Consider the following 10,786-nt stretch of genomic DNA (forward strand, 5'->3'; position numbering starts at 1 on the left):
GACGAGTGCAGCGGGCTATACTGACTGGAAAGCGACGCACAGATGTAGCAAGGATTGGGCGACGAGACAATCGCCGTCGAGCGACTCTCGCGTGCCCGTGGCACTGCCACTCCTCACCATCGACTGCACGACGCGTGAGTAAGCCTCAGCCACGAGCCGCGGCGGCCGGCGGCCCCCGCGGCGTGATTATGGCTCGACCGAGGAGCCCGAAGCGTATTGGCGGCGAGTGATTTGAATCGAGATAGACGCACGGACCCGGCGATCGGGGGTGTCGTAGATGTTGACACCCGCTCGTCAGTGCCAGCGCGATTTTGGTGGATCGCAGAGTTACAGCGCTGGGTTGGTCGGAAGTTGAGGCACAGCCCGACACGTTTCGACGCATGCTGAAGGGCTGACTACCGTCGTGATAGGCTTGACGCGCATAACTCAAGTGGGCAGCGTCCGGTGCATTGGCCACTGACGTGCACGATGAACATGGTGGGGATGGGGTGAAGCCAAGAAGACCGTTGCGAGGCGACTGCCAAGCTTGGCACCACCACGAGCCAAGCGCCAAGACCCAAGCCGAGGCGTTCTCGGGTGCGATTAGAACACGTTCTGCCAAGAGGCCCAACGGCCAACGGCCACGGCTCTCACGGGAACAGTGTCTCTGACAATGCTATTCGCGACCGCATCCCGCATGGTTGCGCACGGGTGGGTCATGCGCCGGCTGCCGTGTCCTGCGGTGCAAAGTGCCGCCAAGCCGGCGCCCTCACGTGGTGCCGGCTTGGAGGCGGCTGAGATTGGGCCGCTGACGATATGTCTCACAAATGGCCCGAGGGGCGACGGGCGAGCGGCCTGGCCCAACAGCCTACTGTTGTCTGAATACAAGGTCTGGTGACGCGGCGCAGACTCGAGGCGCGCTTATGCGCTGTGCTCCAGCAGGCCAGGCCAAGACTTGGCGTGGCGATGGTGGGCCCGTCCCAAGCCACAGAAGGGGCGGCGCCGGGATCCTCGGTCTGCCATGTCGCCGTGTCGCCACGTCAGAGGGCGGGTGCAAGACGTGCTGGGCGTCGGGCGGGATTGGACGGCGACGGCGGCGGCGGCGGCCAGAAGAGCGCTGCGGCGCTAACTCGCTGGCAGGGGTGGGAGAGCCAAGAATATTCTGCCCTGACAGCCTCGGCGAGAGATAGCACCGGCGGAAACGTGTTTGTTTGGGCGATGGGGGCGATGGAATTCGATCATTTGCCCGTGTCGTGCGGCTTGGAAATGTCAACCTCACACAGTGCCAAGCAAGGCCTCGGCAGCTCCACTTGACTTGAGCCTGTGGAAAGTGGAGATCGTCGGGCGTGTGTACGTGGACAACCATTCCGCCATGCAAGCGAGAGTTGGCGCCGAATGTGACGCCGAGCCAAGCTCTATACAGTAGTTGGCTCTGGATCTCTAGAAGATGGGAGGGAGTGAGGACGAAAGTCATAAAATCGGAGAGGATGACGGCAGAGCCAAGACGCCCAAGAGGCGTGTGCGGTGGAGGAACGCCCTGCCTAAAAATACCAAGGCGCGAGACGAGAGGAAGAGGACAAGGGGCAGGGTAATCTCATGTCGAGCAGGGTCTGGGAGGGTTAAAAGGGGCCTCTGAGCGAGGCCCAAGGCGCAAGAGCAGAGGAAGACATTCATCGCCGTGGCTCTGCTGCCCTGAATTCCTTCTTCTCGTTTGGCTCTTGTGTCGCGCCCCTGAACTCCACACAGCCAAGAACCATTCTTGGAACAAGGGCTCCTTACTCGCTCCCCCCCTTTTACTGCGCCTACAGCGTCAAGTTCCAAATTTGGCCATGGCCCCGGGTAAATAGTAAGTAAATAATGCAGACTTCAGACTTGCATGCGAGGTGATGCTCAGTGGACAGCGTATCATGCATAGGCAGCTGCAGCGCCTCGAGATGCATGGCGGCGGAGAGCAAATGCAACGTGGCGAGCTAAAAGTAGAATGCAAAGGATGACACACAGTCGGACAGTATTTTGGTCACTTGTCAGGAACGAGGCGCGGATTGTCATCTTGGCATAATCTTGGCACGGCTCAAGAGGCTTGGGTGGGGTCTTGGGTGCGTCCTCTTGGCGCGAAACGACGCAGCTCGTCGAGTCGTCGAGTCGTCGAGTACTTAAACCCCTCCTCCGACTCTCCTCTTTCTTTCTCTCCATCATCCCCACCATGTCTTCCGCTACCGTCCGTCACCCTCCTGCCACCTACGCTGGCGCCCCATCCCGCCCTCACCCCTACTCCCGCTCCGCCCAACCATCCTCCCACCACCGTCGCAGCCCTCCGCGCGACGACCGCGACTTTCCCCCCTCGCCACCACGCAGCCACCACGATGCCGCCTCCCCCCCCTTGCAAAAGGCCTCGGTAGACCAGAGTGACAACTACTGGGAGGACGTGCCCCCCGCACCCGCCAGCCTCAAGTCGATCCTCGACTCGTTCCGCCGTTCAGGCGAGGGCGACCGTGACCTCCTCATGGCCATTCTCCAGGCCAAGAAGAGCGAAGAAGAGCGTCTCACCGCCATCATCCAGACCCGCCTCACCATTCTCCAGGCCCGTCTCAACATGGCTGCCATCCAGGCCCAGATGCCCGGCCCCGTTCCCGCAGACGCATACCCTCCCGCATACCCTCCCGCTACCGCCCGCGGCCCCGGCCCCGAGCCCACCTCTGCTCGCCAGGAGCGCACTTCGAGCTTGTCGTCCAGCGTCTCTGCCGCTACCTCGCCCCCCAACGCACCCTACTACTACTCGCACGGCCCGGAGCGCATCCACCTCCCCCCACCCATGGGCTACGCCGACCGCGAGCGCCTCCCGCCTATGCGCGAGCGTGAGCGTGAGCGTGAGCGCGACGTGCGCGAGCGCCGCGAGTCGGACCCAAGGGACCGCCGCGACCGCCCTGCCTCCCCACGGGAACCCGCCGGCGGCCTCGAGATGCTCCTGGAGGGTGTCCGCGAGGCCGAGCGCAAGGAACGAGTGTAAGCTGTAGATTGGGTTTAGATCTTCTCGGTCACTAGTTGTTGTATCTATCTACGCAGCCTTGGTTGTATCGTTTTGCATGTCACCAGCGTGATGCTTTGAGCGTTCACAAGCGTGGAGGCTGTGTCACCGTACCGAACAAGCCACTTGTTGCTGAGACATTCCAACAGCCCGTCCATGCCGTTCACGTACGTCGTCGGGACATCTGGCCTCGACGCCCACAATTCTTCTCGTCCCCTTCGCTAGCGAGCTCGCTCGCTATCGACACGGCCCACGGCCGAACCCCGAATGCCAAGCTCCCACATCGGAGAACATGACATCTGCCCTCTGCTCCACACGCGCAGGTTTACAAGGGCGCCGTGTATCTTGGCGGCCCACCGCCCCATCGCAGCAACACTTGGCGTGCCACTGTCGGCACTTGGCACGGTGCCTGCTGGCCAAACCACCCGCCAAGCAATGCGCCTTTCATAGGCAGGGCTGTCTCGGGCCTCTCTGGGCCCCGCATGCCAGCGACAGCCATGCAGCTAGGTCGTGCCAGCCAGGCAAGCCAGCCAGGCCGCATGCACCCAGCAAGCGAGCGGGGGAGATTTGGTGCCCGCAATTCTTGGAACAGAGGGCTTGGCGCCGCATTGCGGCCAAGGGACGCGAGGCTTGGCGCGGCGGCAGTACGCGATTGGCGGCTTGGCTGCCGCCCGCTGCGGCTCGCTGCCGAGGCGTAGATGTCATTCTCATATCAGGGCTGTCGGTGATCAGTCAGACGACCATGCGCAATGTACATGTCCATATCTTACAGGGCGAGCCGGCGAGGCCGCTAACGATTTGTTGGCTCGGCTCGGTGATGGACAGGGCGGCGGCGCCTGCGCCACGTCCGCCACGCGATAGGCGATTCTCGGCCTTGGCCTCCACTGGCATGCCTCACGCCTCACGCCTCACGCCTCACGCCTCGACGCTCTTCATCTCGGCGAGGATGCGCTCGATCGCGCTCTTGCCGAGCGGCACCCACGCCCAGCGGCCTGCGCGCCCGTCGGGGTCAGACTCGGCGACCGCGACGAGCCCGTGGTCCCGGAACTCGCCGAGGAGGGAGTTGAAGCGGTCCTCTTCGCGCGCGATGAAGCGGTCGCGCGCGAGCTTTTGCAGCAAGTCCGCGTCCATGGCGAACGCGGGCGCCGTCGCCGCCGGCCGGTGCGCGACGTGCATTCCCGGGTCGGAGGGCAGGGCCTCGAGCTGCCGCGAGAGGATGAGCTTGAGGAGCCGCGCCGCCATGGGCGGCACAGAGCGCAGGATCTGCATCGCGCCCTCTTCGCTCACCCCCGGCTGCCCGCCTTGCCCGAGCGCGCCGAGCGCCGTCGCGCTCAAACGCGCGTACGACAGCTCGACGTCGTAGTCGTCGTACGTCGCGATGCAGTGGTACACCCAGTTGAAGCCACGCGAGGCGGGGACGGGGATGTACTCGTCCCCCTTGCGGCGTGGGCGCGGCGCACGGCAGGCGTGTGGAGGGGTCGCTGTTGCCGTCGTTGAGAAGAGAAGAGGTGTGTTGACGTGGTCGAACGTAGCGATGATGTGGATGCCGGGCGAGCAGGCCAGGAGGCTTAGCACTGCCATAGCTTTACTCGCTTTCAGTGCTGGAGCGTCGATGTTGTGCAGGATCAGGTAGAGGGGGCGGGAGCCTTCGGTCGAGAAATGCGCGTAGAGGCGGTGAGCGGCGCGCTCGAGCGGCGATGCGCCCGGCGGGGCAGGCGCGTCGGGGATGGACAGGGCGTCCTCGAGCGACGAGAGGACGTCGCGGAGGTTGAGGCCAGGAAAGTAGCCGTTCACGACGGCGCAGTGTCCGCGCTCGCTGAGCCGCGCAACCATGCAGTTCACGAGGCGGCGCTTCGACCCGAATCCGTACAGGAGGAGGTTGAAGCCGGCCTCGAGCTCCGCCTCCCACTGGGCAAAGTAATTCTCGGCGTCGTCCATCGCGCTGCGCACGCGCGGTGTCGCCCCGCGCGCACCGACTGCCGTCTCCTCGTACTCGGCCTGCGATAATGGCGCTGCGAGGGACACGTACGACTGCCCGCTCGTCTTGGCCCCGCGAGACGCCGCCATAAAGTACGCGTCGGCGCGCGACGGGCGGATATACCCGTCGTCGCCCCGCTGCAGGACGGGCTTCTTGCGCCCCGGCGTGCCCGTGCCCGGCGTGCGCGGCTTGCCCGGCGTGCGTGGCGTCCCGCGCTTTCGGCGGCTCGGCGTGCCGACCAGCCCGACGCGCTTCGACGGCGTCTGCGGCATCTCCTCGTCGTCGTCTACCTCGTCCGGCGGCTCGCCCTCGGACGCGCTGTCCGAGCCGTCGCCGTCAGAGTCCGAGTCGTCCGCCCGCTCCGCATACCCCGTCAAGAAGGAGACGAGGTGCGGCGCCGACACCGGCGCTGATGTCGATGCCTCGGATTCTTCGGGCGTCGCCTTGCGAGCCCGCTTGCGCACTGGGGCCGGCATTGTGGTTGCAATGATGTAGGTGTTGGATTGTTATTGTTCGCACAGGGTGACTGTACTTTCGATAAATTTGGTTCCGCGCACAAGTCAGACGCGCCTCTCCTCCACATTGAACGCGCCCAGTCGCGTCACCTTCCTTGACAGTGGCGACACCGCATCGCGTTCTTCTCCCATCTACTCGTCGCCCGCTATGCCGTCTTCGCCGAGCACTCGCAAGAGTCAGGGGAGCCAGAAGGAGTCGCAGGAGGACAAGCCCAAGAAGGCGGCGGCGCCGAGGAAGCCAGCTGCGGTGGCTGGCGCTGATCTTCGTGGCTGGGTGAGCTTGCGAGCTGGCAGCGCTGATGGAAGTTCAAGCCTGGAGCGTCAAGTGGATCAGCGCCGTCCAAAGCCAAGGAGGAGGTCAAGCCCACGCCGAAAGCAAAGGGCACAGGCGACGAGCCCATCATGATCGGTGCGTACGCAGTCGCATCCACTCTGACCGTAGACGAGAGCGATGACGATGTTCCGGTCAAGAAGCCTGCGTGAGTCGCTGCACATGCCCGCCTTGATCCAGCTAACCCCAGATCACGGTGTGTATCATGCCTCCACACTTGCTAACCTTCAGTGCTCCGCCCAAGTCGGCGCTGCCCAAAGCCGGGACAACCAGCAAGCACTTCTCAGCCGCGTCCAGCTCGGTGTGTACGCTCTTGAGGTTGGCTAACCCATGAAGAAGAGAGCCGTGAGGGTGGAATCCAGCCCCGAGCCAGAACCGTCACCGAAGAAGGTGCCCTCCAAGACATCGACCCCCAGAGCGGCAAAGTCGGCAGCCAAGCGCACCACCTACGTCGAGTCCTCAGATGAGGAGGAGGCCAAGCCGAAGCGGCGGACTCCTGCCAAACGTGCACCATTGGAGAGCGAGGAAGAGGCGCCCCCTCCGAAGAAGATGCGCGGGAAAAAGGCGCCGTCCAGCGACGAGGAGATGAGCGAGGACGACGTCAAGCCGAAGCGGGCCGCAGCGAAGAAGTCACCCAGCGAGAAGCCAGCCGCCAAAGCTCCTCCAACCAAGAAGCCGCCTGCAAAGGCCCCGCCAGCCAAGGCCCCAGCCAGCAAGGACAAGAAGCCGGCCGTCCACAACGACGACGACGAGGAGAAGAAGCCCGCAAAGCCCAAGTGTGTCTTCCTTCGACTATCCACTGACGCCAGTTTCTATGCCATGGCGGCGCGGCGTGCTGCGGGTCCAGCGGCTCCGGGGTCGAAGGAGATCCCTGACGGCGATCCGACGGCACTTGCTGGACTCTCATTCGTGTTTACGGGTGAACTGCAGTCGCTGGGGCGTGACGATGCCATCGAACTCTGCAAGCGGTACCACGGGTGAGCCCAGATAGGAAGATTGCGCTTACGCCAGGCGCGTGGTTGGGACTCCGTCTGGCAAAACCGACTATGTCGTCGTAGGCGAGAACGCGGGCGCGTCAAAAATCGCAAAGATCAAGGAGAAGAAGCTCAAGACGCTCACGGAGGACGAGTTCCTCGACTTGATTCGCACCCGCAAGGGTGAGCTCGACGAGGCACAGCAGAAGGCTCTGGAGAAGAAGGAGAAGGAGGTGATCAAGGCTGCAGAGGAAATGGCACGGCGCGAGGAAGAGGAGGAGAAGCTCCGGAAGCGCAAGGAGAAGGCTTTAGCGGGGACAGGCGTGGCTGCCAAGTAAGCTCGCTGGGCAATGATCATGAGCTGACGCGCAGGAAAACTGCGCCTGCTTCAGCACAGCTCTGGACGACCAAGTACGCGCCGAAGACGATCAAGGAGATCTGCGGCAACAAGTCGAACATTGAGAAGCTGCAGACCTGGCTTGCCAATTGGCAAGTCTCGACCTCGTGCTTCAAGCTGACCTCGCAGGCAGAAGAACTACAACTCGTCATTCAAGAAGCCCGGCAAAGATGGCAGCGGGTTATTCCGGGCCGTCCTGATCTCTGGACCACCAGGCATTGGGAAGACTACGTCCGCGCACATTATCGCACAGGAGTCGGGATACTCGCCGCTCGAGCTTAACGCTAGTGATACGCGTAGCAAGAAGCTCCTTGAGAATGGGACGAACATCGACAACACCTCCCTGGACGGCTTCTTCCAAGGCAAGGGTGTGAAGGTGAGTTGCGAACTAGCACATCTGCTCACATTCTCAGAGCACCACCGTCACCGACCTCAATCTTAGCAAGAGAACATGCTTGATCATGGACGAGGTCGACGGCATGTCGGCGGGTGACCGCGGCGGCGTCGGTGCACTAAATGCCCTCATCAAAAAGACGAAAGTGAGTTCAGGAGTCCCGCGTTCGCTCATGCCAGATTCCTCTTATTCTCATATGCAACGACCGCAACTTGCCGAAGATGAAGCCGCTCTGGGGCTCGACTTTCAGCCTTGCTTACAGGCGGTGAGTGCCAGGCAAATTCCGCGCTGATAGCGAGACCTGGCCCGCAAGAGATCCGCTCGCGTATCTTGTCGATCTTGTTCAAGTAAGTCCTAGCCGCCCGCCGATGCTTAGCTGACAACCAGGGAGAAGCTCAAGATTCCAGCAAACGTTGTGGACGAGATTGTCAAGGGTACCAACTCAGACATCCGACAGGTGCTCAACATGCTGTCAACGTACAAGCTGGGCAAGAGCGAGATGGACTTTGACGAAGGCAAGCAGCTGTAAGTATTAGCTCTTCCTAAAACCGCAGTGCTGACCGCCCAGTATCAAGATGAATGAGAAGAACACGATCATGACGCCGTTCACGATCACCGACAAGTTGTGTGGGCCATACTCGTTCTCCCGCACAAGTAAGGAAACGCTCAACGACAAGATGGACTTGTACTTCCAAGACTTTTCGTTTATCCCATTGTTTATTCAGGAGCACTACCTCAAGACAAATCCAGCGAGGATTAACCACCTCGATGGCCATGAAAAGGACTTGAAGAATCTCGAATTGATCAGCAAAGCGGCCGACGCAATCTCTGACGGCGACCTCGTCGATCGCCTCATCCACGGTGGTGAGCAGCATTGGTCGCTCCTTCCGTTGCATGCCGTCAACTCGACTGTGCGCCCGGCCTACCACATCTTTGGGACAAACCGCTCGACGAACGGCGGCGGCTGGGGAGGTCCCTCGTTTCCGCAGTGGCTCGGGCAGAACTCGAAAATGGGCAAGCTGCAACGCGAGCTCACGGACATCCAAATTCGCATGCGCCTCCGAGTCTCAGGCTCGCGCGACGAGATCCGACAGCAGTACATGCCGCTGTTGGCGGGCAAGATCGTCAAGCCGCTCATGGACGATGGGTCCGAGGCGATTGATGGCACGATTGAGACAATGGACGAATACTTCCTTGGCAAGGAGGACTGGGATGCGTTCGTCGAGCTTGGCGTGGGCGACATGGCCGATGACAAGATCTTGAAGAAGATTCCTTCGGCCACAAAAGCGGCATTCACGCGCACCTACAACAAGCGCGACCATCCGATCGCATTCCACAAGGGCGACATGTTTGCGGCCTCGCGCAAGAAGATTGCAGCGGAGAAGGAACAGCCTGACAACGAAGACGTGTTCGAGGACGACGCGCCGCCTCCCGACGACGACGACGACAAGGGCGATGACGAGGTCAACGACGTGAGCAAGGACAAGCTCATCAAGGCTGTCGGTCAAGGCAAGGGTAAGGGCAAGGCCAAGGCGCCAGCGGGCAAGAAGGGGGCGAAGAAGTAGGCGCGTATAGCATAAGCATAGACTGTCACTGGTTCTTGGATGTAATCATAGTCGTTGATACGGGACGTCACTCCGTTCTTCGATGGGCCACTGCAGCCGCTCTAATTATCACCAGACGGTTACGCGTGTTCACCAGCCTCGACGTGAGCAGAGGGGGCACGAGCACGCGCCTCAGCTCGCAGCAGGAGAGGAAGACGAGGGCAAGCCAGAAATAGGCAGTGCGAGACAGAACGGGAACGGAGTCGGGTGGTGACAGAAATAGCTTGGAGCTCAGGCCGGCTAAGATCATGCGTGGGACCTGATTGCGACTGCCGGCAGCGGCAAGCGCCGTTGCAAAGAGGCGGGCGTGTTCAGCTGAGAGAGCGTCAAGGGGTCGCGCTGTGATTGCGGCTGGCAACACGCTCCTTGGTCTCACGACGACGCCCCTCCTATCGTATACACATGCATGGTCTACGCAACACGTCCTGGAAACAATTACGGGCGGGGCTCGCGGGGCTCTGTGCGTCAGCATGTATGTGCGGGAGCATGGCTGCCTGACTCACGCGACCACGAAACGTTGAGGATCAGACTGTCGTAGCCGTACCCGTTCATCTTTTCGAGCGCGGCCTCGGCGTCCTTGCGGCTCTCGAAGGAGACAAAGCCGAAGCCCTTGCTTTCGCGCGTCTCGCGGTCGCGGACGACGTTGGCGCGGGCGAGGCGGCCGCCGCGCGCGAACGGCTCGAAGAGGGCGCGCAAGTCGTCGTCCTGCGCGTCGACCGAGAGCGACGTCACGCGCAGCGTGGGCAGGTCGTCGCGCGAGCGGAACATGGACTCGCCGGCGCCGCCCCCGCGCTGCCCCGGCGGGATGTAGCGGCCAGTGACGCCCGAGCCGGGCGCCGCGAGGCCGGGGCGCGATGCCGCCTCCTCCTCCGGGTCGAGCGCGGCTGCGGCCGAGTCGAGCTCGGCCAGCTCGTCTCTGAACGGACACTTGGCCGTGAAGTGCGGTCCCTTGCACAGGCGACACACGACGGCCTTGACGGGCGCCGCGGAGGCCGCCTCCTTCGCGGCCGCTTCGGCGGCCGCCGCATCCGTCACCTGCCGCGTCACGGGCGCGATCTTGAAGTGCATGTTCTCCCCGATAATCGTCGTCTGGCGGTCAGGGCCCGCGGGCTTGCCCTTGTCGCTGCCGAACCTGGGGTCAGCGAGTTCCAGCTCCAGCCCCGGCTCCAGCTTTGAGCGAGCCGCAAAACCACTCACTTCGCCCAGTGCTTGCGCTCCGCAATCGAGTGCGACACCATCGAGGTCTGCACCTTGCGGCGCACCCTCCGCGTCACCTTGACCTTCTTGTCGTTCTCATCAAGCTTCCACGAGATGATCGTCGTGATCCCGTCCGCGCCCGTCGTCTCGGTGGTGGGTGGGAGCTCGACTGTGGTTAGTAGGTTGGGTGGGGTGGGGTGGGGGGGAGGAATGGTGGTGGGAGAAGGGCGAAAGGGGAGGAAGACAGCGCGAGGCGGATGGAGGGTGCCAACGAGCGATGCAGAGGCCCGACGGGGCCTCTGACGACGGGCCGTCTCGCGCAGAATCAACCTCCCTCGCTGGCACGGAACCACGGCGCATCCGCCGCCGCCTGGCCGCGTCTGCATCCGCCG

At 62.6% G+C, this 10,786-nt stretch overlaps 4 protein-coding genes across 4 annotated transcripts; 2 read left to right on the plus strand and 2 right to left on the minus strand.

Moving 5' to 3' along the window:
- Positions 1-2,182: 2,182 nt before the first annotated feature.
- On the plus strand, positions 2,183-2,986 carry COLE_05459 (uncharacterized protein; the record flags this gene model as incomplete). Its single annotated transcript, XM_018424345.2, has 1 exon — positions 2,183-2,986. One exon carries the CDS (start codon positions 2,183-2,185, stop codon positions 2,984-2,986), a length of 804 nt encoding a protein of 267 aa, XP_018275830.1.
- Positions 2,987-3,919: 933 nt separating this feature from the next.
- On the minus strand, positions 3,920-5,071 carry COLE_05460 (uncharacterized protein; the record flags this gene model as incomplete). The annotated part of the gene is made up of 1 exon (XM_018420007.2): positions 3,920-5,071. The coding sequence occupies one exon, from the start codon at positions 5,069-5,071 to the stop codon at positions 3,920-3,922; it is 1,152 nt and encodes a 383-aa protein (XP_018275831.2).
- A 574-nt stretch (positions 5,072-5,645) lies between these two features.
- COLE_05461 (uncharacterized protein) lies at positions 5,646-9,158 on the plus strand (the record flags this gene model as incomplete). Its single annotated transcript, XM_065626411.1, has 14 exons — positions 5,646-5,771; positions 5,804-5,906; positions 5,940-5,976; positions 6,054-6,129; positions 6,165-6,604; positions 6,638-6,805; positions 6,840-7,136; positions 7,175-7,291; positions 7,329-7,575; positions 7,613-7,738; positions 7,773-7,858; positions 7,893-7,940; positions 7,981-8,118; positions 8,162-9,158. The coding sequence occupies 14 exons, from the start codon at positions 5,646-5,648 to the stop codon at positions 9,156-9,158; spliced, it is 3,006 nt and encodes a 1,001-aa protein (XP_065482352.1).
- Positions 9,159-9,632: 474 nt separating this feature from the next.
- COLE_05462 (uncharacterized protein) lies at positions 9,633-10,780 on the minus strand (the record flags this gene model as incomplete). The annotated part of the gene is made up of 3 exons (XM_018424347.2): positions 9,633-9,655; positions 9,701-10,329; positions 10,395-10,780. 3 exons carry the CDS (start codon positions 10,778-10,780, stop codon positions 9,633-9,635), a joined length of 1,038 nt encoding a protein of 345 aa, XP_018275833.2.
- Positions 10,781-10,786: the final 6 nt, after the last annotated feature.

The sequence above is a fragment of the Cutaneotrichosporon oleaginosum genome, assembly GCF_008065305.1.
Source record: "Cutaneotrichosporon oleaginosum strain ATCC 20508 chromosome Unknown ATCC20508_contig04, whole genome shotgun sequence".
Classification (NCBI taxonomy): domain Eukaryota; kingdom Fungi; phylum Basidiomycota; class Tremellomycetes; order Trichosporonales; family Trichosporonaceae; genus Cutaneotrichosporon; species Cutaneotrichosporon oleaginosum.